General features: G+C 42.6%; 1 protein-coding gene across 1 annotated transcript in view; it reads right to left on the minus strand.

Moving 5' to 3' along the window:
* Window positions 1-27,093, minus strand: part of LOC124722894 (synaptic vesicle glycoprotein 2B-like) — a 236,402-nt gene that overhangs the window by 88,511 nt on the left and 120,798 nt on the right. Inside the window, exons 4-7 of the mRNA XM_047248036.1 lie at window positions 23,355-23,535; window positions 13,404-13,555; window positions 1,863-2,032; window positions 1,492-1,653 (exon numbers count right to left, since the gene is read on the minus strand). Coding sequence (XP_047103992.1) covers window positions 1,492-1,653; window positions 1,863-2,032; window positions 13,404-13,555; window positions 23,355-23,535 — 665 coding nt within the window. The remainder of the gene's footprint in view (window positions 1-1,491; window positions 1,654-1,862; window positions 2,033-13,403; window positions 13,556-23,354; window positions 23,536-27,093) is intronic.

Genomic DNA, 27,093 nt, shown 5'->3' on the forward strand with positions numbered 1-27,093 from the left:
TTATCATCACACATTACACTATTTAAATTAAAAAATATATACACTCCTGGAAATTGAAATAAGAACACCGTGAATTCATTGTCCCAGGAAGGGGAAACTTTATTGACACATTCCTGGGGTCAGATACATCACATGATCACACTGACAGAACCACAGGCACATAGACACAGGCAACAGAGCATGCACAATGTCGGCACTAGTACAGTGTATATCCACCTTTCGCAGCAATGCAGGCTGCTATTCTCCCATGGAGATGATCGTAGAGATGCTGGATGTAGTCCTGTGGAACGGCTTGCCATGCCATTTCCACCTGGCACCTCAGTTGGACCAGCGTTCGTGCTGGACGTGCAGACCGCGTGAGACGACGCTTCATCCAGTCCCAAACATGCTCAATGGGGGACAGATCCGGAGATCTTGCTGGCCAGGGTAGTTGACTTACACCTTCTAGAGCACGTTGGGTGGCACGGGATACATGCGGACGTGCATTGTCCTGTTGGAACAGCAAGTTCCCTTGCTGGTCTAGGAATGGTAGAACGATGGGTTCGATGACGGTTTGGATGTACCGTGCACTATTCAGTGTCCCCTCGACGATCACCAGTGGTGTACGGCCAGTGTAGGAGATCGCTCCCCACACCATGATGCCGGGTGTTGGCCCTGTGTGCCTCGGTCGTATGCAGTCCTGATTGTGGCGCTCACCTGCACGGCGCCAAACACGCATACGACCATCATTGGCACCAAGGCAGAAGCGACTCTCATCGCTGAAGACGACACGTCTCCATTCGTCCCTCCATTCACGCCTGTCGCGACACCACTGGAGGCGGGCTGCACGATGTTGAAGCGTGAGCAGAAGACGGCCTAACGGTGTGCGGGACCGTAGCCCAGCTTCATTGAGACGGTTGCGAATGGTCCTCGCCGATACCCCAGGAGCAACAGTGTCCCTAATTTGCTGGGAAGTGGCGGTGCGGTCCCCTACGGCACTGCGTAGGATCCTACGGTCTTGGCGTGCATCCGTGCGTCGCTGCGGTCCGGTCCCAGGTCGACGGGCACGTGCACCTTCCACCGACCACTGGCGACAACATCGATGTACTGTGGAGACCTCACGCCCCACGTGTTGAGCAATTCGGCGGTACGTCCACCCGGCCTCCCGCATGCCCACTATACGCCCTCGCTCAAAGTCTGTCAACTGCACATACGGTTCACGTCCACGCTGTCGCGGCATGCTACCAGTGTTAAAGACTGCGATGGAGCTCCGTATGCCACGGCAAACTGGCTGACACTGACGGCGGCGGTGCACAAATGCTGCACAGCTAGCGCCATTCGACGGCCAACACCGCAGTTCCTGGTGTGTCCGCTGTGCCGTGCGTGTGATCATTGCTTGTACAGCCCTCTCGCAGTGTCCGGAGCAAGTATGGTGGGTCTGACACACCGGTGTCAATGTGTTCTTTTTTCCATTTCCAGGAGTGTATTTTCAATTTTTTTCAGTGAACTCACTGTTTCAATGCTGTATGTCATATCAGCTAACACAGATTTCCCAGGTGAAGGAGGAGATGACAGGCCTCGTCCTGATGGCCTTTTGCTGGGGAGTTCTAGTTCTGACAGCTGATACTGAGCATGAGCTGCTGGGTTGTGCATATTGTTTGTTTTGTAGATACGCTGAAACAAGAAAGTATGAGAACTGCATTCAAGCTAGTTTAACAAGAATTGCTATCATATTAAGGAGAAAAAGAAACCAAATTTTGAATTGTGACTGAATACAAATGAAGTTTTAGAAACAAAATGTCAGTACAGATTACATACTGTTCTGTTTTTCGCTTAGAATAAGTCTCAGAGCCAGTATAATTCTTTAAGACTGTAATAAGTACCTGATACACCATCATAGCTTCAACTTCTCTGCCAGCTTCCAAAAGATAACGTGGTGATTCTGGGACAAAACTCAGGCCTATTATAGCAGCTAGAGATGGTAGGGCACAAATCAACAAAAACTGGTGCCAAGCACTGAAATGTTCCTTGTTTTCCATGACTACATCAACACCTGAAACATTAATACAAATGAAAAATGTTGTTTGTTGATTAATAACAGAAACTGCTATATGAGAGTGAACAAAATTTGGAGGATTTGAAGAGAAGTAAAATGCTAACCTTTACATAAAAGGCTGAGAAAGGAAAAATAAAACCAAAACACAAAGCTGAATAGGTACACATTGAGAAAGAAATCTGAGGAAATCATGATACATATGAACAAAGAAAAAAAATATTTTAACACTTACATTCAACTGCAAAATAAATACATAAGTTTCTTATCTGTTATTCTATAGACACTGTACCAATGAATGTAGTAAGTGAAGCCAGTTGCTTATAAAACTTACCTTTGTAAATATTTTGTTAATATTTTTGTATAAAAGTGATGTAATAGAAAATCTGTTTAGTTGGTTTTGAATTTATATTCCATTGATGTATCAGAAAACATCAGAAATGGGATAGTGAAGAATATGCCACCTGAAGAAGAAGAGTACTCACCAAAATGCATTGTGAAAGTTAGAATGAAACTCAATACTGAATGGTTAAGGTGTTGAATTTGTGTATAAAATGAAGTTAGCATCTAAGCTTACAGTCATGGAAGAGGAAGTGTACAACCTATATGTCATCAGCAAAGCCTGGAACCTCTTGGTTCATGAACCAAAATTTTTACCTGCAGGAAACTATACAGGATTGAGACTACAATAATTTTGAACTGTAAAGGCAGTGGTCTATACAGGTATGAGTTTAAAAAAGTACCTCATGATTTGCAATTCACCTTAATCAAAGTAAAATACTAACGGTAGTAGCTGTTCTTCACAAAGAACACATTATGCATTATACAATCTAAATCAAGGAAGTACTGAAAGCTAATTTAATTCATGTAGAAAGAAACCAAAACAAATGTGGTACAAATATCCTCTTTTTCTCACAAAATATTCCATTTAGGTGATTTAGTGAAAATTAGTTTTCCTTACAGTTAATTTTTCTACCAATTCCTATATTTCTAGCAGAAGTGGTACAACAACTGCAGTTATATGAGTGGAATTAGGAGGAACATCAGCACCTGCAGAGAAAGTGCCAGAAACTTCATCAGTAGAAGCAGCATCAACATTCCCAACATTAGCATCAACACAAACATGCCTTCAACAACAGAAAGTGATGCAGTTTTAAATATAACTTGAAAAGTGCACATTCTGCAAACAGTACAAAATTTTTATCACTATAGCACTTCTGGAAGACTGCTGTACCCAATTCAGTTACAAACACCAATCTGTAGGAAATAACATCTACGAATTCTGGAGAGAATGGAATGAAACCTGTGGCAGATTATTAATGGTGCTGCATACAACCAAAACTCCAGTGGATGGTTTTATGCAGACATTTTCTGTCAGTGGTTGTCCACAATAATTATGCCATATTGCAGGAGTGATCATCCAAAAATGCTTATTGTTGACAATCTCTCAAGTCATTTAACATTACAAATTATCCAAGATTGTGAAGCAAACAACATTCATTTTGTCTTACTTCCACCTAACTCAACTGACATATGCCAGCCTCTGGATGTGTCATATTTTCGTCCTTTAAAGAGAGCATGGTGAAAAGCTCTTGGTGTGTGGAAGATGAAAAACAGGGGACCAGTTCCTAAAACAGAATTTCCTACATTGCTGAAAACCGCATCTGAAGCCATAAATTCTACTTCAGCAAAGAATGTGAAATTGGGTTTTAAAGCTTGTGGCATAGTCCCTCTAGATCCACAGAAAGTTCTGAGCAAACTGCCTCAAACATGTAGAACATACATTGCAGGTGTGAAAAAGTATTGGACAGACTCACTTATTGAGCACTCGAAGAAAACTCGTGAAAGTGAAATACCAGCAAGCTGTTGTAAAGTTGGGAAATGACTCAACATTTTGCCAGGAAAAAGTGTCCAATGCAAAGATTTGATTGTTAAAGATGAGGTAGACAGAGCAATTAATGATGCTGATATGGGGGATGTCATGGAAGCACAAGGGAGCAGATTTTCTGAAATGCATTATGACAAAGGAGATCATGTCCCTGTTTCCTTCAATACTGAAAAAGGAGCTAGATGTTACGTAGGGAAAATTATGGAAGCAGATAAAGACACTGCTATGGTCAGTTTTTTTAGGAAAAGAGGTGGCAAAAAACAGACGGATTTTGTGTATCCAGATGTTGCTGACATTCAAACAGTTTCTTTACCAAACATCATTTGTAAGGTGAAAGATGTAAGGAGGGGTCGGTATGCAGTCTCAGACAGTAACGTGAATAGTGTGGAGTAGATATAATTGCCATATGTGATATGAAAACATTTTTATGATGTTGGTTTTGTGTTCAAGTTCTTAGTATTACTCATTTAACTATATTTTCAATCGTAATTTTGATATTAAATGTATTTTTAAAAAACATATACTACTGTACACCATTCTTTCATGTAAAAAGACATATAGTGATCCAATTTCCACCTTGAATGGGGTAAAGTGGTTTAACTATGAAAAGCCCAAGAAGTGGGCTAAAGCGGATCAGATTTTCATAATTTTTCTCTTGGTAACCATGTTCTGTAAAAATATAATGTTAGTGGAATCTGAAAGATGATAAATGTAAAATACCTGACTATTTTTGTCAGATTCTCATTAACCATTTAAATCGTCTTTACTTAAGAAAAAGAAAAGATCAATTTTTGATCCGCTTTAGCCCATTTTACGGTCTCTGGTTGGTGTCATAAAATAAAATACATGTGTCTTGTTATAGCAACTGTGTCGTGCATATGTTTTATGTTGTGCCCTTTAGTTCTTTCTTGAAGTTTCTGCAATAGGTTATGGGCCCAGTACACGATTCAAGAAAGGAATTGGGTATCGCAGTTTTACATTTCGTGACGCCAGAAACGCGTTAGCGTGTGTTGTGTGTTACGCGCGGTTCATATTGTATATACATGAACAATTGCTTCACGTTTCTCTTGCGGAATTTTTGCGGTTGTAAATCTGAACTGTTTTACGGGCCTGCAATGGATTTTCATGTTATAGAGAAGCTGTGTGGGGCTGAAAAGTGGACTATTTGGAAGTTCGCAGTACGAAATTTATTGCGTGCGTCAGACGGCGTATACGAAGTGTGTATTGGTGACGTAGAAAAACCGGCAGCTTTGCCAGCGGATGCAGCATAGGCACAAATACACTCCTGGAAATTGAAATAAGAACACCGTGAATTCATTGTCCCAGGAAGGGGAAACTTTGTTGACACATTCCTGGGGTCAGATACATCACATGATCACACTGACAGAACCACAGGCACATAGACACAGGCAACAGAGCATGCACAATGTCGGCACTAGTACAGTGTATATCCACCTTTCGCAGCAATGCAGGCTGCTATTCTCCCATGGAGACGATCGTAGAGATGCTGGATGTAGTCCTGTGGAACGGCTTGCCATGCCATTTCCACCTGGCGCCTCAGTTGGACCAGCGTTCGTGCTGGACGTGCAGACCGCGTGAGACGACGCTTCATCCAGTCCCAAACATGCTCAATGGGGGACAGATCCGGAGAGCTTGCTGGCCAGGGTAGTTGACTTACACCTTCTAGAGCACGTTGGGTGGCACGGGATACATGCGGACGTGCACTGTCCTGTTGGAACAGCAAGCTCCCTTGCCGGTCTAGGAATGGTAGAACGATGGGTTCGATGACGGTTTGGATGTACCGTGCACTATTCAGTGTCCCCTCGACGATCACCAGTGGTGTACGGCCAGTGTAGGAGATCGCTCCCCACACCATGATGCCGGGTGTTGGCCCTGTGTGCCTCGGTCGTATGCAGTCCTGATTGTGGCGCTCACCTGCACGGCGCCAAACACGCATACGACCATCATTGGCACCAAGGCAGAAGCGACTCTCATCGCTGAAGACGACACGTCTCCATTCGTCCCTCCATTCACGCCTGTCGCGACACCACTGGAGGCGGGCTGCACGATGTTGGGGCGTGAGCGGAAGACGGCCTAACGGTGTGCGAGACGGTAGCCCAGCTTCATGGAGACGGTTGCGAATGGTCCTCGCCGGTACCCCAGGAGCAACAGTGTCCCTAATTTGCTGGGAAGTGGCGGTGCGGTCCCCTACGGCACTGCGTAGGATCCTACGGTCTTGGCGTGCATCCGTGCGTCGCTGCGGTCCGGTCCCAGGTCGACGGGCACGTGCACCTTCCGCCGACCACTGGCGACAACATCGATGTACTGTGGAGACCTCACGCCCCACGTGTTGAGCAATTCGGCGGTACGTCCACCCGGCCTCCCGCATGCCCACTATACGCCCTCGCTCAAAGTCCGTCAACTGCACATACGGTTCACGTCCACGCTGTCGCGGCATGCTACCAGTGTTAAAGACTGCGATGGAGCTCCGTATGCCACGGCAAACTGGCTGACACTGACGGCGGCGGTGCACAAATGCTGCGCAGCTAGCGCCATTCGACGGCCAACACCGCGGTTCCTGGTGTGTCCGCTGTGCCGTGCGTGTGATCATTGCTTGTACAGCCCTCTCGCAGTGTCCGGAGCAAGTATGGTGGGTCTGACACACCGGTGTCAATGTGTTCTTTTTTCCATTTCCAGGAGTGTATATATGTTTAATGCTGTGCTAAAAACATGGGTCAAAGCTGATCGTGCAGCGAGTCAGATTATTGTTAGAACTGTAGAAGCAAAAGTCATGGCGTTGTTGGTTGCACGTGAGAGTGCACGAGATATGTGGGACAAGCTACATGCCGTGTTTGAACAGAATACAAACCAAGCTGCACATTCTGTTCAGTCAGAATTCTTCAATTTTTACATGAGTTCAGGCGGTGACATGGTGACACATCTCGCTCATTTTGAGAACTTGGTTCTTCGAATGCAGCAACTAAATGGGAAACCTGATGAATCATCGTTAATGGTGCGACTACTTGACACACTGCCTGACAGTTACGAAAGTTTGCGACAATCGTGGGCAAGATCTGGTGATCAACAAACACTAAAACATTTAATGGACGTGTTAACTTCTGATGACAGTCGTCGCGCTTGTCGGAGGTAGAAACGAGAAAAGGTAGTTGCACTTTTCGCTACCAAAGCAAACATTAAAAATGCAGACGGCAACACTATGATGAATGTTACATATTAAAAAAATATGCCCAAACGTGAAACACAAACAAAAAACCATCCACAACCAAAATAAAACTGATTTGCCTCACCAGGCTTTTATTGGTGAAGAGATAAGTACAGAATTGGACGAGGACTTGTGGATTGCTGATTGTAGAGCGATAAATCACATGGCTAAGAAAACTGAGTGGTATACATCATTTACTAAGTTTGTAACACCACTGCAGATATGCATGGGCAACGATTCGACTATGAACTCATTAGGAAAAGGGACTATTTATTTTGAAGCTTTTGTAGATGGAAAATGGAACTTATGCCATACGGATAATGTTTTATATACTTCAGAAGGTCGAAGAAATCTGTTTTTTGTACCATCTGCTATGGACAAGGACTTAGACTTTTATTCATCGAAATACATTTCGTGACGCCAGAAACGCGTTAGCGTGTGTTGTGTGTTACGCGCGGTTCATATTGTATATACATGAACAATTGCTTCACGTTTCTCTTGTGGAATTTTTGCGGTTGTAAATCTGAACTGTTTTACGGGCCTGCAATGGATTTTCATGTTATAGAGAAGCTGTGTGGGGCTGAAAAGTGGACTATTTGGAAGTTCGCAGTACGAAATTTATTGCGTGCGTCAGACGGCGTATACGAAGTGTGTATTGGTGACGTAGAAAAACCGGCAGCTTTGCCAGCGGATGCAGCATAGGCACAAATACACTCCTGGAAATTGAAATAAGAACACCGTGAATTCATTGTCCCAGGAAGGGGAAACTTTGTTGACACATTCCTGGGGTCAGATACATCACATGATCACACTGACAGAACCACAGGCACATAGACACAGGCAACAGAGCATGCACAATGTCGGCACTAGTACAGTGTATATCCACCTTTCGCAGCAATGCAGGCTGCTATTCTCCCATGGAGACGATCGTAGAGATGCTGGATGTAGTCCTGTGGAACGGCTTGCCATGCCATTTCCACCTGGCGCCTCAGTTGGACCAGCGTTCGTGCTGGACGTGCAGACCGCGTGAGACGACGCTTCATCCAGTCCCAAACATGCTCAATGGGGGACAGATCCGGAGATCTTGCTGGCCAGGGTAGTTGACTTACACCTTCTAGAGCACGTTGGGTGGCACGGGGTACATGCGGACGTGCATTGTCCTGTTGGAACAGCAAGCTCCCTTGCCGGTCTAGGAATGGTAGAACAATGGGTTCGATGACGGTTTGGATGTACCGTGCACTATTCAGTGTCCCCTAGACGATCACCAGTGGTGTACGGCCAGTGTAGGAGATCGCTCCCCACACCATGATGCCGGGTGTTGGCCCTGTGTGCCTCGGTCGTATGCAGTCCTGATTGTGGCGCTCACCTGCACGGCGCCAAACACGCATACGACCATCATTGGCACCAAGGCAGAAGCGACTCTCATCGCTGAAGACGACACGTCTCCATTCGTCCCTCCATTCACGCCTGTCGCGACACCACTGGAGGCGGGCTGCACGATGTTGGGGCGTGAGCGGAAGACGGCCTAACGGTGTGCGAGACGGTAGCCCAGCTTCATGGAGACGGTTGCGAATGGTCCTCGCCGGTACCCCAGGAGCAACAGTGTCCCTAATTTGCTGGGAAGTGGCGGTGCGGTCCCCTACGGCACTGCGTAGGATCCTACGGTCTTGGCGTGCATCCGTGCGTCGCTGCGGTCCGGTCCCAGGTCGACGGGCACGTGCACCTTCCGCCGACCACTGGCGACAACATCGATGTACTGTGGAGACCTCACGCCCCACGTGTTGAGCAATTCGGCGGTACGTCCACCCGGCCTCCCGCATGCCCACTATACGCCCTCGCTCAAAGTCCGTCAACTGCACATACGGTTCACGTCCACGCTGTCGCGGCATGCTACCAGTGTTAAAGACTGCGATGGAGCTCCGTATGCCACGGCAAACTGGCTGACACTGACGGCGGCGGTGCACAAATGCTGCGCAGCTAGCGCCATTCGACGGCCAACACCGCGGTTCCTGGTGTGTCCGCTGTGCCGTGCGTGTGATCATTGCTTGTACAGCCCTCTCGCAGTGTCCGGAGCAAGTATGGTGGGTCTGACACACCGGTGTCAATGTGTTCTTTTTTCCATTTCCAGGAGTGTATATATGTTTAATGCTGTGCTAAAAACATGGGTCAAAGCTGATCGTGCAGCGAGTCAGATTATTGTTAGAACTGTAGAAGCAAAAGTCATGGCGTTGTTGGTTGCACGTGAGAGTGCACGAGATATGTGGGACAAGCTACATGCCGTGTTTGAACAGAATACAAACCAAGCTGCACATTCTGTTCAGTCAGAATTCTTCAATTTTTACATGAGTTCAGGCGGTGACATGGTGACACATCTCGCTCATTTTGAGAACTTGGTTCTTCGAATGCAGCAACTAAATGGGAAACCTGATGAATCATCGTTAATGGTGCGACTACTTGACACACTGCCTGACAGTTACGAAAGTTTGCGACAATCGTGGGCAAGATCTGGTGATCAACAAACACTAAAACATTTAATGGACGTGTTAACTTCTGATGACAGTCGTCGCGCTTGTCGGAGGTAGAAACGAGAAAAGGTAGTTGCACTTTTCGCTACCAAAGCAAACATTAAAAATGCAGATGGCAACACTATGATGAATGTTACATATTAAAAAAATATGCCCAAACGTGAAACACAAACAAAAAACCATCCACAACCAAAATAAAACTGATTTGCCTCACCAGGCTTTTATTGGTGAAGAGATAAGTACAGAATTGGACGAGGACTTGTGGATTGCTGATTGTAGAGCGATAAATCACATGGCTAAGAAAACTGAGTGGTATACATCATTTACTAAGTTTGTAACACCACTGCAGATATGCATGGGCAACGATTCGACTATGAACTCATTAGGAAAAGGGACTATTTATTTTGAAGCTTTTGTAGATGGAAAATGGAACTTATGCCATACGGATAATGTTTTATATACTTCAGAAGGTCGAAGAAATCTGTTTTTTGTACCATCTGCTATGGACAAGGACTTAGACTTTTATTCATCGAAATACAACTGTGAGTTCCGAAACAATGGCGTTGTAAAAGCCTGTGGCGTACTTAGTGGCAACTTATTGAAGATGTTGATTCCAGTGACAAAACAAATTCAGCTTTGTGATCCTGAAGTAAATCTTGCGTCAAAGGAGTCTCTACAAATTTGGCATGAATGCTTGGGTCATCAAAACAAACGTCATGTCCAACAGTTCTTGAAGCAGCGTGGTGTTGAAGTTTAAGAGTTTGGCGAAGAATTTTGTGAGGCATGTGTTAAGTGGCAGCAACATCGTAGCAGTTTTCAGTTACGACAACAGCGTGTCACAAAACCTGGGGAAGTGATTCATGCTGATCTGTGTGGACCTATGGAGTGTAAATCGCTGGGAATAGCAGAATATTTTCTTTGTTTCACTTGTGACTTTTCAAGATTATGCAAGACATATTTTCTCAAGCAGAAGTCTGAGACTGCAGAGAAGATTGCAAAAATGGTGAACATTGTGAAGAATTTTTGTTATCAACTACCAAAAACATTTCAATGTGATGGTGGGCGAGAATATGATAATACTGACGTTAAAGATTTGATGATATTAAATGTGGCATACAACTCGTCATTACAAATCCTTATACTCCAGACCAGAATGGATGTGCTGAGCGCACTAACAGAACAGTTGTGGAACTAGCTCGAACCATGTTACTAGGTTAGGCCCTGCCTAAGTTTTTGTGGGCAGAAGCAGTAAACGCAGCTGTTTATGTATTAAACAGAACTGGTACAAGTCGTGTGGATGGCAAAACACCTTTTGAGGTGTTCACTGGAAAGACGATACAGCTAAATAAACTTCATGTTTTTGGGGTGAAGTGTTTTGTTCATATTCCGAAGGAAAAGCGAAAGAAGTGGGATCCAAAAGGAAAACCAGGAATCTTTGTTGGTTATTCTGATGGCTTTGATGGCTTTCGAGTGTGGATTGAATTAGGAAAAACGGATTATTTGGAGTAACGATGTAGTTTTTGAACCTGAGAAAACTGCTGGGACAATGGTGTTACTCTCAAGTGAAATAGGCAATGAAGAATTGAAGAATCATGAAGATGCAAGTGTGTTTAAGGAACCTGCAAAAGAAAGTTCTAGTGAAAGATAATTGAGAAACAGGCAACAACTGAAGAAACCAGAGCGCCTTATTGAAATTATGCTGGCTGAAATAAATGACCCAAAGAATTATACAGAGGCTATTAATTCTGTAGACCAGGAACACTGGAGAAGAGGAATGGAGGAAGAAATGACTTCATTAAAAGAAAATGCTATGTGGACTTTGGAACCTCTGCCACCAGACTGTAAGTTCATTACAAACCGTTGGGTTTATAGAATTAAGCGTAAGGCTGATGGTAAAACTGGTCACTATAAAGCAAGACTAGTGGTTTGTGGATTTTGTCAACAAAAAAGGTATTGACTATAACCAAACGTTCTGTCCTGTTTCTAGATACGATGCAATTAGAGCAATTTTGAGTGTTTCTGCTAGTGAGCAACTTCAGTTAGCACAATTCGATGTAAAATCTGCTTTTTTGAATGGCTTCTTAAAAGAAGTTGATGGTAGTTCTGTATGTTGATGATGGATTAATAGCTGCAAGTAAGAAGAAGGATATTGAAGTTTTCCTAAAGGAAAAAAATTACTGTTGAGCCAGTAGGATATTTCTTAAATATTAATATTGTATGTCATGATAATGGATCAATAGAGATTTACAAAGGAAGTTATGCTAAAGATATTCAAGCACTTAAATGTGAATTGCAGAGTAATCATGTAGATAGATGTCGATGGTTTTACATGACAGAGGCAAATCCTGTGTCAACTCCAACTGAGCAGTATCTGCAGCCAAATGAGTTACCCAGTGATAATGCTCCATATTGAGAAGCAGTTGGCTGTATTGGGAGTTGGTACAAGGCCCAATATAACATCTGCAGTGAGCTATGTGTCAAAATTTTTAGATAATCCTCAAGAAAATCACTGGTCTGTGGCAAAAAAATTCCTAAAGTACGTAAAAGGTTCAGTGTCATTGGGTATAAAATATGATGCTAGCCATGCAAACAGAAGACTGGAGATATATACTGATGCGGATTATGCCAGTGATCCAGCAACCCGACACTCAGTTAGTGGAGTGGTTGCAAGATTTTGTGGAGGAGCAGTTACCTGAGCTAGTAGGTGGCAACATTGCATATCACTGTCAACAACAGAGTCAGAGTATATGGCTGCCAGTGAAGGGGCAAGAGAAGGAATATGGCTATCTAAGCTCTATGAAGAAATTTCACCACTGGAGAGTGTTCCTGTTCTTCTTGTTGATAACGCAAGTGCTATTAAACTGGTCAAAAATCCTGAATTTCACAAGAGGTCAAAACATATTGATGTTCGCATGCACTACATCTGTGAGAAGATTCATGAAGGCCAGTCAGCCATTGAGCATGTACCAGGCAATCAGCAAGCTGCAGATATTCTCACCAAACCATTGCCACATGTCCAGCTTAAATATTTAAGATCATTAATTGGAATGTGTTAAGTACTGCATTTAGCAAGATAAACATTTAGGGGAAGTGTTGAAGTGAAATGTTTATATTAATCTCTCTGCTGTGTACTACATCTATGTCTTTGGTTGGTGTCATAAAATAAAATACATGTGTCTTGTTATAGCAACTACATAATGCGTGTGCTTTATGTTGTGCCCTTTAGTTCTTTCTGGAAGTTTCTGCAATAATGAACATGCTACAAACGTAACTTGTGAAGATAATATAATGTGCCAACTGTACAAAGTAAAATATAAGGAACTAGCACGTGCGACTGCATTTTCTTACATTATGTGATGTATATGCTTCTCTGATAGTGTGTGGCAGTATGGGAACAAGATTTCCTATGACAAGATTCTTATCTAAAATATTTTACGTAAAGGTTAGCCATTATCTCTACTTTTAATGCTGTCTACCAGCCTAACTTTGACTGATACCTTTAAGAACAGTTCCAACAGCGAGATGCATGGGCAGCTGTCTGTATCATGTCATCACATGATCTCTCTGCAGGCCCAAAAGACTATTATTAGTCAATACACCACAGAAGTCATTGCAGTCAGTGGAGCCATATGCTCCAGCAGAGCAAGGATTAACGAGTAAGCTGGATGTCCTTTCCCCTATTTGTAATATAATACTAAGTGAATTCAGTTATGAGAACCATAATTAATTTCATACCTGTTCTTGGCATCTTCATCCAGGCAATGAGAGCTACAAAAATTCCTCCAAGTGCCCAGAAAATTAACAGCCAACTGAGACACTTCCCTCGATCAGATTTTGGTAAAAATTCACTGTAGTAAGCAAAAACTATGGGCATGGCACCACCAATCCTGAAAAACAGAAGTTATGAACATGCTAGAAATGTATCTTGTGAAGATAATATAATGTACTAATTATGAAAAGTAAAAAATAAGGAATTAGCATGTGTGACTGCATTTTCTTACATTATGTGATGTATGTGCTTCTCTGATAGTGTGTGGAAGTATAGCAACAAGATTTCTTATGTCGAGATTCTTATCTAAAACATTTTGGTTAGTGTTGTTATATCAGGTTAGAATGAAAGTTTTAGCCTTTTAACACAACTGCAAACAGTTCAATGAACAACTAACTTCATCATTCTGCCAGAAATTTTGTCAATATATCCAATGCTAGTTGTTCCCGTTTGACTTAAAACAGTGTGGCCTATTTCTCTGTAGTCTCTCAACATCAAGAGCCCATTTCCTAGCAATACTATTATAGTAGCGACAGTTCCAATTTATTATGTATAAGCACAAAACTGGCATTAGTTCTGAGACTATTTTGTAGACAGTCCTCTTTGATTTTTTTAAACAGAGAAATCTGTATCTCTGATTCTGTGTTATGTTAACCAGTTTACTTAAGAATAAATGTGGGTTCAAAAAGCCATGAGCTCTAATTACATAGAATTGTGTACTGAGAGCAGCAAGAATCATATTTTGATTTTCATAGGGTTTTAGACGAGAAGGTCCAAGTAGGTTGCTACTGTGGACAAGTTTTGTTTCATCAAACATAGCTTTACGAGTATTTTGAGAAATATGCTCTAAATTTGGCTCTCTTTTACCCATCTCATCTAGAGATCAGAATGTCTAGCAACAACTCTAACTAGAATGGTAACTAAAAGCAAGAGGACTCTTGATGCTTCCAGACTACAAAAGAATTCCCTAGTTATTTACATTTCAGCAGCACCGCTAGTATCAGAGACAATGTCACTATTTCTGGTAGCATGGCAACATTTGTTTGTCCCTGACAAAGATGGTGGAGGTTCCAGAAAGAAATTTTCATTCTGTAGTGGAGTGTGCACTGATATTAAACTTCTGACAGCTTAAAATTTCGTGCCAGGTTCACCTGAACTCAGGACCTTGTCATTTTACAGGCAAGTGCCCTATCAAGTGAGCTACCTAAGCACAACTCATGACCCATCCTCACAGCTTGATTTCCACCAGTACCTTGTCTCCTACCTTCCAAACTTCATAGAAGTTCTCCCGGAAAACTTGGGAGACAAGCACTCCAGGAAGAAAGGATATTGCCAAGACGTGGCTTAGCCACAGCCTAGGGGAAGTTTCCAGAATGAAATTTTTAGTCTGTAGTGGAGCGTGCCCTGATATGAAACTTCCTGGCAGATTAAAACTGGGACCTTCATCTTTCGTGGGCAAGTGCTAAATCAGGCTATCAAAGCATGACTCATGACTCGTCACCACATATTTACTTCTGCCAGAACGCCGTAATGGTGGTGGTGGTACTACAGGGTGCTCAGTAGGGAAGTTATCAGTGCCCATACTGAACTAAAACAGTACAAATGTGGTTATCAGTTGTGAGAAGGCAGCAATAAAATGTAAATTAAAAAAAGGGAATCACAGCCATCCTGGAACTCTCTCACTCACACTGTCACACAAAATAGCAAAATATGGATGCCTCAGGGCAGTGTGTAAGTAAAATACATAGACTACAACCACATGAGATCTAAAATAGTGGAATAAGGAACTGTGCCTGCACAGTCAATTGGAAAATGAAAGATGAAGCAGCCAACCTAGAAACACATTAAAAACTTTTACCTAACACACTACTGAGAAGACAAGACATCACACAGCATCCTAACACAAGAACCACATTTGATTCATCATCCCCTAAAATAGATGCCATGTCAACAGGTAAATGGGTTGCGGCCCTCATGGCTTCGTATACAATGCATTCAGTTAAAATGTGGCATAAAGTAACCTGTAAAGTACAAGCGCTGCATACCAGTGAGTCTTCTGGCAAAGGAAGAATCCATGTGTCAGAGGAGAGTGTCCTATCCGGAAGTGTGCTAAAAGTACTTACACCTGTCGCAGAGGCCGGAAGGAGGAACGCCATAGTCATGTCGTTGGTTTCAGAGGTTTATTATTAATTTTTATTGACACGTCTAGTTCCGTAGGATCAAATTGAGGAGCAAATTTCCAAGGTAATGGTACATGTCAGTACATGAAATTACAACATAAAAGTAATAACAGATAAAAATAGAATGTTAATGGACCCAAAAACAGTCAAACCATAATTTTAAGTAAACAAATCAACAATACAACAAAAATCAGCTTAATTTTTCAAGGAACTCATTAGAATAGAAGGAGTGACTCATGAGGAAACTCTTCAGTTTTGATTTGAAAGCACGTGGATTACTGCCAAGATTTTTGAATTCGAGTGGTAGCTTATTGAAAATGGATGCAGCAGTATACTGCACACATTTCTGCACAGGAATTAAGGAAGTACGATTAAAATGCAGGTTTGATTTCTGCCGAGTATTAACTGAGTGGAAACTGCTTATTCTTGGGAATAAGCTAATAATGATAACAAGAAATGACAGTATGGAATACATATGTATTGAGAGGCCAATGTCAAAATACGCAGACTCGTGAGCAGGGGTCGACAAGAGGTTCGTGAACTTACACCACTTACTGCACCTCAGGCGACGCCAAACACTGGCGATGACTTCAGCAGTCAGGTTAGGTTATCGCTGTTCATTGGGTTAAACCTGAGCGTAATAGTGAAAAAATTTGGAGAGACGTTTACCACACATCACGCGGCGGCTGAAGCCGCATCAGAGGCACCTCAGGCGGCGCCAAACACTGGCGGTGACTTCAGCAGTAAGAGAGATTAAGCCGCTGTTCATTGGGATAAACCTGAGCACAATAGTGCAAAAATTTGGAGTGACGCTAGCTGCAGTCCGCGCAGAAACAGATCGATTTTTTAAAAGTCATGATAATTGTGAAAGCTACGACGTCACTATTTGTCGATGGACCCTAATACAACGCGGACCTTCTGTATTTTAAACTGGAATGCCAATGGCATTGCCGGTAAAACCCTTCAATTACAATCCTTTCTATACCGACATACCACAGATGTCGCCTGCATCACAGAGACGCATCTGTTGCCGATCAATCGACGTAAGGTGCGCAATTACTCTGCCCACAGGATCGAAAGACGAAAGCTCCCTGACGGAGGAGTTGCTGTCTTTCTGAGGCCGAGAATCTACCACTGAAAAATCGATATACCAAATTTGGTCACAGTCGAGGTGGCAGGGATAGAACTAAAAATAGGAAACCAGGCAATGAAAATAATTACTGCTTATAAACCCACGCGATGTAACATTAACGTAATGGACTCTCAGGCTTTCTTCGAAAATAGCGAGCGAGTTATAGCAGCAGGGGGACCTGAACTCCAGTCATGGAGACTGATAGTCGTAAAGCGGTAAGTGAGGAGGGATTGGCCGACATTTCACTATCCCATCGATCGACGTCCGCTAAGACAGCTAGAAGCTCAGGTAAAGAGAATGTTACAAGAGCACAGACGCCTCAGCTGGGAAGGAAAGCTCAGAGAAGCTGAGCAGGATATGAACCAAGTATGGAAGATCACGAAAGCGCTGAAGGCTGCTCCCAGGGTAGACAGACCACTACGAGGAGAAAACGGATTAGTAAACGAAGATGAGGAGAAGGCAGAAGTGTTGGCAACATCGCTACAGCCGCAATTCCGAATTCATGTCATCGAAGATGGCGAGAGTGATAGGCAGGAAGAAATAAGAGTCGGACAAGTGGCTCATTTGAGGCAAGAGAGGCCAGAGACAGAATTTACACCAGTTTCCGATCGCCTGACGTGTCCCTACATCATACGACAGGGGAACAACAAATCTCCCAGCCCTGACAGGGTCCGTGTCCCTTACATAAAACACCTTCCCCTACCGCAGTCACATACCTCACATCTATACACGACTAATGCCTCTCCCTAACATACTTCCCAACCGCCTGAAAAACTGCTCAGTTTGTAACCCTACCCAAACTCAATAAAAACCCCATCCTTCCCCAAAGCTACAGACCAGTATCTCTCCTATGCTTCCTAGGAAAAGTACTGGAGTATCTTATCCACAGACACCTTACCAAATTCCTGAGTGACCAGAACATTATCAGCCCTGAACAGTTTGGCTTCCGTCCTGAACACAGTACCATCCATCAATCCCTGCGCCTGGTGGAACACGTATGCAGGGCGAGGGATAGGAAAAACAGCACACGAGCGGTATTTCTCGACATCGAGAAAGAATTCGATGAAGTCTGGCGAGGGTAAGTTTTGTTGTTGACCCCCCTTATGGTGCTATACCTGCCAGAGTGTCGTTTGGTGAAGATAGCTCTGGCCCAGATTTTTGGATGCGAAGAGTGAGACATACAGATAGAGATAGAAATAGCCTAAAATATGATTGTAGACTTAACTAACATTTTTAAATGATTTCTTTAATATATTTACACAATATCTGCTACAGCACAGGAACCATACATACCATTAATATGATTATTTTATCCGTGACGTTGCTTTGCCTTTAATAGATGTTATGGATGAAAAGCATTGAGAGAGGAGACTTAGTCCTCGGTAGCTAAGTGCAAATATTCTTAGTTCTTGGAAATGTTCACTGTATACTGAGTGCCAGAAATTACGTAAGGCAGAGTTATTTAGATAAGAATAAAGCTTATTAGATTTCATTTTCAACAATGAAATTGTTTTTTAAACTAATCAGCTCTATTTCTGTGTTACTAGGAACCTGCATTCTATATTTTTCTCTAACTAAAAATAGGTTTGTAACGTATGAAAACGAGTTTCAAATGATTCTCGCAATATTTACAATTTTCATTATATTTGGTCACATCGTTGCTATCCGCAGCGCATTCACTCTGTTGTTTTAGGTATGGAAATTAACTCATATTCTCATTTTATAATTTTAAATGGACAGATACTTTGACTTTTAGTTTTAAATTTAGCCTTTGAGATGGTAACTAACTTCAACAAAAATGCCGAATCAAACTTCTAGTTGTCACTGATTTGGAATTTTTAGTTGATATTTGTTTTCATTTCAAAGCCTAAATTTACAACTAGAACGTAAAAGCATCTGTACATTTAAAATTATATTAAAACTGACATTTAAGTCAATTTCTATATCTGAAATTTAGTCAAATTCTCATTTTGTAACTGAGTGATGACAAGTTTTATAAACTCAAGGTAAAACGTCACTGATAAAAGAATCCTATGCTGTAACAGATGTTGTTTAAATACATTAAGGAAATCATTTAAAATGTTAATTAAGTCTACAAACACACTTATATTTTAGACTATTAAGCTCCTTCAAGTGAGCAGAAAGAACAGACAACTCCAAGTTCCAAGATCTCAGTGCTCCATTTCGCTCCGAACTCCCCCCCCCCCCCCTCTCTCGGTCTTTTCTCTCTATCTGTCTTTCTATTTTTGCCTCTATCTCTTTCTCTCACTCTTCGCTTCCAAATATCTGGCCCAGAGCTATCTTCACCAAACGGCTCTCTCTGGCAGCTGAAGCATTATAAATGGGATCCACTACAGCACTCACCCTCTCATCGAATTGACGATCACCAACTACTGTTGTATGGTGCTCCAGTAAGGGTGTTCGTTTTGAACTAAATTAACTGATGTAGCTGCGTGAGTCTAAGCGAACGAGATCCTACTCCTATCCCTGTTTTCCAAACACGATACTAAACGTATGAACACACCAAAGGTGCTTGAATTCTATGACGCATCTGAACTCCTCTGCGAAAAAAAATGACGTATGTCTTTTTAATGTTGGAAAATACCTATATGTATCGAAAACACTGAAGTAACCGGAATTCGTGAAAGAACGTTATAAAGACAGTTGTCTTTAAATCTAGTATGTAATTATAGCAAAGAATATCAAATTAAATTAAAATTGTTGTGATACAACACAATAACTAAACAAATATATGACAACTACCTAGATCTCTGATGTTGTCAGCAGTCGGATACATAACGACAGTCGACACGATGTGTGTCATCTTGTACCTACATGTTAGTAAAGGAGGTCCCACATTACTGCAATTATAAACGATTATCCTCGCAAGAAATTACGTTAAGTTTTTCGATAAAACACTTGGGGTGCTCTCCAGAACAGTGATCGGAACTGTCATCAGAACTCTAGTGCGATTTCGTACATTTTCTGTAGTGAAAATAGGTCTCTCATTATTGTAACGTTCTCACAAACTATAACCTGAACAAAAAATTTCGTTAAGGTTTCCTTTATAACTCTTGGGGAGCTATTCAGAATTGTGAACACAATTTGATTTTCACAAATCGGCAAATAATCTTTTACAACATTAAAATTTCCCAGATTACGAGTGTTTGCTTCGAGAAGTCGTGCAGAACTGCTCAAATTCTGTACAGAGAACTCTTGAACTATAGAATATCCACAAAGAACTCTGAAAAAAATTGTGTGTTTCTCGAGAGTCCGGTGCCAACTTCACAGGTAGTCAGCTATTCAGAAATGTGATCATAAGTTTTTTCGCGAAGTTCTACAGAACTATTAAAAATTTGTACAGAGGACTCTAGAACTGTAGCATATCTGTAACGAACTTTGAAAAAAAAAGGTACAGTTCTCGAAAATCAGTTGCCACCTTCACAGCTGTTCAGCTATTCAGAATCGTGGTCATTATATTTTTTCGTAAAATTCTACAGAACTACTGAAAGTTTTTACAGAGAAATCTAGAACTATAGCATATCTACCAAGTACTCTGAAAAAATGTTTATTTCTCGAAAATAGGGTGCCAGCTTCCCATGACTTTGAAAATGAATTCCTCATTATTGCAGTTGTCTCATACACTACTATCTGCACAAAAAATGTCATAAGGGTCTTCTGTAGAACTGTTGGGGAGGTACTCAAAATTGTGAATATTATTTTGTTTCGCAAATTTGGCAATTAACTTTTTGTACAAGATTAAAATGTTCCCTATTAACAGTGTTTTATTGGCAAATTCTGCAGAACTATTCAAATTTTTTTTACAGAGAACTGCAACACTTTAGTATACATATGAAGAACACTGAAAAAATCTATATTTCTCGAAAGTCGGGTACCAGCTCAACATGACTCAAATGATGTGCCGAAACTAATAGGATACGAACGAGCGTTGTATGCTGACGGCACAGCGGTTTAAAAGTAGTAGCTGCATCAACTTCATCGTCAGGAAGCTGCAACAGCACTTAGAAGAAATCGGTAACTGGTGCAAAATCTGGGAACTTAAAATAAATGCAGACAAAAAAGTAGGATGTATGTTCACTAAAAACTAATTCATTCCGTTAGCTGGCAGAAACGGCGAGTGGAGCGATTCAGTAGTCTACCTAGGCCTTCAGCTAGAAAAACGACTGACTTTCGCCAAACAGATAAAGTGGGCCCATAGTGGAGGCTGCGCTGCGTACAATCAATATCTCCACCCCTCAAGCGTTGGGAGCTGAGAAGTGAAACAAAACTAAAACCAGACAGTGCTGTCATCCTCCCTTCGTTATTACACTGAGAAAAAAAAAAAAAATGATACGTCTGCCTAGTATCGTGTAGGGCCCCCGCGAGCACGCAGAAGCGCCGCAGCATGACGTGACATGGACTCGACTAATGTCTGAAGTAGTGCTGGAGGGAACTGACAACATGAATCCTGCAGGGATGTCCGTGAATCCGTAAGAGTACGAGGGGGTGGAGATCTGTTCTGAACTGCACGTTGCAAGGCATCCCTGATATGCTCAATAATGTTCATGTCTGGGGAGTTTAGTGGCCAGCGGAAGTGTTTAAACTCAGAAGAGTGTCCCTAGAGCCAATCTGTAGCAATTCTGGACGTGTGGGGTTTCGCATTGTCCTACTGGAATTGCCAAAGTCAGTCTGAATGCACAATGGACATGAATGGATGCAGGTGATCAGACAGGATGCTTTAGTACTTGTCACCTGTCAGAGTCGTATCTAGAAGTATCAGGCACCCATATCACTCCAACTGCACACTCCCCACACAGTTAATGAGCCATCCACCAGCCAACATGCAGGGTCCATCGATTCATGTGGTTATTTCCATACCCGTACACGTCCATCCGCTCGATACAATTTGAAACGAGACTTGTCCGACCAGGCAACATGTTTGCGGTCATCAACAGTCCAAAGTAGATGTTGACGGGCCCAGGCAAGGCGTAAAGCTGTATGTCGTGTAGTCATCTAGGGTACACGAGAGGGCCTTTGGCTCCGAAAGCCCATATCGATGATGTTTCGTTAAATGGTTCGTACGCTGACACTTGTTGATGGCCCAGCATTGAAATCTGCAGCAGTTTGCGAAAGGGTTGCACTTCTGTCACGTTGAACGACTCTCTCCAGTCGTCGTTGGTCCCGTTCTTGCAGGATCTTTTTTCGGTCGCAGCGATGTCGGAGATATGATGTTTTACCGGATTCCTGATATTCACGGTACACTCGTGAATGCTCGTACGGGAAAATCTCCACTTCATGGCTATCTCGGAGATGCAGTGTCCCATCGCTCGTTCGTCAACTAAAACACCACATTCATACTCACTTAAATGTTGATAGCCTGCCATTGTAGCACCAGTAACCGATCTGACAACTGCGCCAGACACTTGTCTTGTATAGGCGCTGCCGACCGCAGCGCCGTATTCTGCCTCTCTACATATCTCTGTTTTTGAATGCGCATGCCTATACCAGTTTCTTTGGCATTAAGTGTATATGGGTCTGAAATTTGGTCAACGGAGGCAGACAGCCATCTTCCCAAACTTCAGACACTGCAAAACAGGATCTTCCATCAGACCGATACACGCCAATTACGATCATTAAATACTTTTTAGGCGAAACATCGGCCCTCACATACATCAAAAGGAAGTCAGAAACTCTTTACAAGAGGACTGCAGCTTCGACCAATCATCTTACCCATTCTGTTAGGCGCACAATACCTCGACGCTTCAGATAAAAGACCAATCTCCACACTAACCAAACAATTTAGGGAATACAGACACAGGCACACAGTCATGCATTCTATCATTTAGATACCAAAACCGTCTTCAATCAGTCATTCATCCACGCTGGAAGTCAGATGGGCAAAGTGCTGTGGTGCTTCTATGATAATACATATAATGCAGCAGCAGGATTCCCGTTCGTCAGCATACCTGACGAAGGCGACGTGTCTGATCGCCGAAATATTATGTCCATTGGGCACTATGAACTACCAGTACACCCAAGGACTGTTCAGTCTATATATACGCCGGGAGAAACTGAAGAATCACATGACCAAAATGGTCAATAATAATTTGAAATACTGTATTTAAGCAACAATAAAATGAATTCATTCTGCATCGTTCTTGTAAAATATGGTAAACACCCAGAATAAAAGCACACTGATTAACGACTGGATTCATATCACAAGAGATAGTTTTAATTATTGATCTAGTTTCCACTATTTATGTTTTTGGTTGCTGTTCTAAATCACTTAAAAGAAGTATCAGTAGCCTATACTTGCATATTATTAGTGTTTCCGTAGCGACCACTCATAAATATACTTTCTTACTACTAGAATGTTGAAACTTGTAAATATACTTTCTTACTACTAGTATGTTGAAACTTATATGTTTAGATTGCTCCCCTGATTTATTTTATAAATCATCTCAGTGAACTTTGCGTATTACAGATAGTTCAGATATCGGTATTTTGTTCATAAAATCTTAGTCATGAAATAATCAATAGCAGCAGCTTTTTATATCTGTCCTGTTTAATGTCAATCAAAATTAGAGTAAAAGAAAACATCTTACCCTACACCACTACAGAAGCGTGCAGTCATAAAAGTTCCATATGTTGGCATGAATGCAGCAATAACACTGAATACTGCGTTAACACTTAATGCTGAAAGCAGAGTTCTTCGACGTCCCATTCGGTCAGCTAAATTGCCCCAGACGACACCTCCTACCATCATACCGATCAGTGTAATGAAACCTGAAACACAAAAGTGACACTGCAAAATCAGTTTGAACAAATAAATTTCAACAGCATTATTTTTAATACACTTTTTATGAGACACGCATACATTTCATGTTCTGATCAGAAATATAGTTAGAAACTAACGATGAGAAGCTCAGTTACAGAACTGTAATTCTGCTGACACTAATTTCTGTAACACACACAGCACAGTAGCTATCACTAGATGAGAAACAGAACCTGGTACCTCTTATTAAACAATACAGTACACAGTGGTATATATCTGCTTATAGTTTATCCTAAGTATTTGTAGCGTAAGACATACATACTAGTTAAGGGTGCCACATATATCTTGTGTCTTAATCTTTGAATTTATTGTCATCAAAATAGATATTTAACAAAAGGTTTTTTATTTCTATAATTAGGTTCTCGTAAAGTAACTTTATTAAAGTGTGTCAGTGTAACAGTTTACAGCACATACGTGTCCTAAATGCAATGATCAAGTACAAAATGCCGGCCGAAGTGGCCGTGCGGTTAAAGGCGCTGCAGTCTGGAACCGCAAGACCGCTACGGTCGCAGGTTCGAATCCTGCCTCGGGCATGGATGTTTGTGATGTCCTTAGGTTAGTTAGGTTTAACTAGTTCTAAGTTCTAGGGGAGTAATGACCTCAGCAGTTGAGTCCCATAGTGCTCAGAGGCATTTGAACCATTTTTTGAGTACAAAATGTCAGTCAACATACAAGAGGTATTTAAAAATGCTAACGTAAGTTGCGAAATAGTTCGAAGCCTGCTAACAGATGGCGCTGTACGCTGTGCATCTTGTACGGTATCAGCTTGCGTTATATTTAAACTCGTCCTCTGCGAGCGGTCTCCGCAATCACATTAGAATCTTTTCGAAATGTCCGCCACTCGCAATACGGAGGTGGCGCAAACGAACAATGAAATTTGCCGTCACATTCTGTAGTGTCTGAAAGAAAGTGGATTCAGACGCCATATAGATCGCCGGTTCAAGCTCGCCCAGCGTGGTGGAATGGTTCCGGCAGATAGTGCCTTTCAATGTGCCCCACAAAAAGTACTCACGACAAGTCAGATCGTGCGAATGTGTGGGCCAATCCACCCCTGCGCGAGTAAATTTGCAACAGTTCAACGCAATGACACGATTCCCGAAGTACTCATCAAGAGAGTGAAACACCTGTTCGGTACGATGTGGCCTGGCCCCATGTTGCTTAAACTATTCGGCTTAAACCATTCGGCGAACGCTAGATGTGTAGCTACAAATTGTTCCAAAATTACAACGTAACGTTCATTAGTCAATAACGCCTCTTCTCAAAGCCGCAGCGCGAATGGTAGACCTATCTTTGGGGGAATAACGTAATTTTACTTCACACAAATGGGAATTTCTCGAAACCTCAAAATCATCGCCGATCGCTGTGGCCGAGCGGTTCTAGGCGCTTCAGTCCGGACCCGCGCTGCTGCTACGGTCGCAGGTTCGAATCCTGCCTCGGGAATGGATGTGTGTGATTTCCTTAGGTTAGTTAGGTTTAAGTAGTTCTAAGTCTAGGGGACTGATGACCTAGATGTTAAGTCCCATAGTGCTTAGAGCCATTTGAACCAATTTTTAAACCCAAAATCATCAGTATTTACAACTCATCTATCGATCTTAGCTTTCGATATATTTCAGTTTGAAATTAGGAACACTATCGCTGGACACCCTGGACCACCTCCTTCAGACTAGTCTCTTTGTATGGGAACTCATGATTTGTAACATTACATCAATTTCTGAATCAAATTCTATTGCATTTTATTTCATGTTGCCTATTCTTTAGAGCAATATACATTTTCAATCTGATTTTGGAATTTGAAAATGGGAGGAAATTTGCTGCAACCAAATATGTGAATGGGCTTGGTGAAACACAACAGCTAATGATTGGTGAGCTGGCAGAATGTCAGATGCAACATCCATAATAGCACCTGTTGGCACATTTCCTTCTTTGAGAATAAAATTCGGATGTTTAGTACATCGCTTTCTGCAAAACACAATGTTTTCTATTAATATATTCTTTATGGAAATATACTATGGGATCAAAGGTATCCGGACACCATCAAAAACATACGTTTTCAATATTAGGTGCATTGTGCTGCCCCCTACTGCCAGGTACTCCATATCAGCGACCTCAGTAGTCATTAGACATTATGAGAGTGCAGAATGGGGCGCTCCGCCGAGCTCATGGACTTCGAACATGGTCAGGTGATTGGATGTCACCTGTGTTATACGTCTGTACACTGCCAAACATTCACTTTTTCCGATGTGATAGTGAAGTGGAAACGTGAAGGGACACGTACAGCACAAAAGCATACAGGCCGACCTCGTCTGTTGACTTACAGAGACCGCCGACATTTGAAGAGGGTCGTAATGAGTAATAGGCAGACATCTATCCAGACCATCACATAGGAATTCCAAACTTCATTAGGATTCACTTCAAGTACTACGACAATTAAGCGGGAGGTAAGAAAACTTGGATTTCATGGTCGAGCGGCTGCTCGTAAGCCACACATCACGCCGGTAAGAGCCTCGCTTGGTGTAAGGAGCGTAAACATTCGACGATTGAACACAGGAAAAACATTGTGTGGAGTGACAAATCACAGCACACAATGTGGCGATCCGATGGCAGGGTGTGGGTAAGGCGAATGCCCAGCGAACGTCATCTGCCAGCGTGTGTAGTGCCAACAGTAAAATTCGGAGGCGGTGGTGTTACGGTATGGTCGTGTTTTTCATAGAGGGGGCTTGAACACCTTGTTGTTTTGCGTGGCACTATCAGATCACAGGCCCACATTGATGTTTTAAGCACCTTCTTGCTTCCCACTGTTGAAGAGCAATTCGGGGATGGCGATTGCATCTTTCAACACGATCGAGCACCTGTTCATAATGGACAGCCTGTGGCGAAGTGGTTACACGACATCCCTTTAATGGAGTGGGCTGCACAGAGTTCTGCCCTGACTGTTACAGAACACCGTTGGAATGTTTTGGAACGCCGACTTCGTGCCAGGACTCACCGACCGATATCGATACCTCTCATCAGTGCAGCACTCCGTGAAGAATGGTCTGCCATTCCCCAAGAAACGTTCCAGCACCTGATTGAACGTACGCCTGCGAGAGTGGAAGCTGTCATCAAGGGTAAGGGTGGGACAACACCATATTGAATTCCAGCATTACCGATGGAGGGCGCCACGAACTTGTAAGTCATTTTCGGCCAGGTGTCCGGATACTTCTGAACACATAGTCTACTTTCACTGTCCATCTACCTTTCTCCGTAGATACTAACGACAGTAGCACGTGAATATTCGACCAGCTTCACCGTTTTCGAGATACTCGTTCACAGGCTCAGCGTAATAATAATCTTCCATTCGTCAAAGTCACTTATCTACATGGATTTCCCCATTAGTAACCCATATCTTCGCTACAGTGTTCCCCCTCCGTGTCTGCTGCGCTTACATACACTACTGGCCATTAAAATTGCTACACCACGAAGATGACGTGCTACAGACGCGAAATTTAACCGACAGGAAGAAGATGCTG

This window comes from Schistocerca piceifrons, chromosome X (assembly GCF_021461385.2).
Source record: "Schistocerca piceifrons isolate TAMUIC-IGC-003096 chromosome X, iqSchPice1.1, whole genome shotgun sequence".
Lineage (NCBI taxonomy): Eukaryota > Metazoa > Arthropoda > Insecta > Orthoptera > Acrididae > Schistocerca > Schistocerca piceifrons.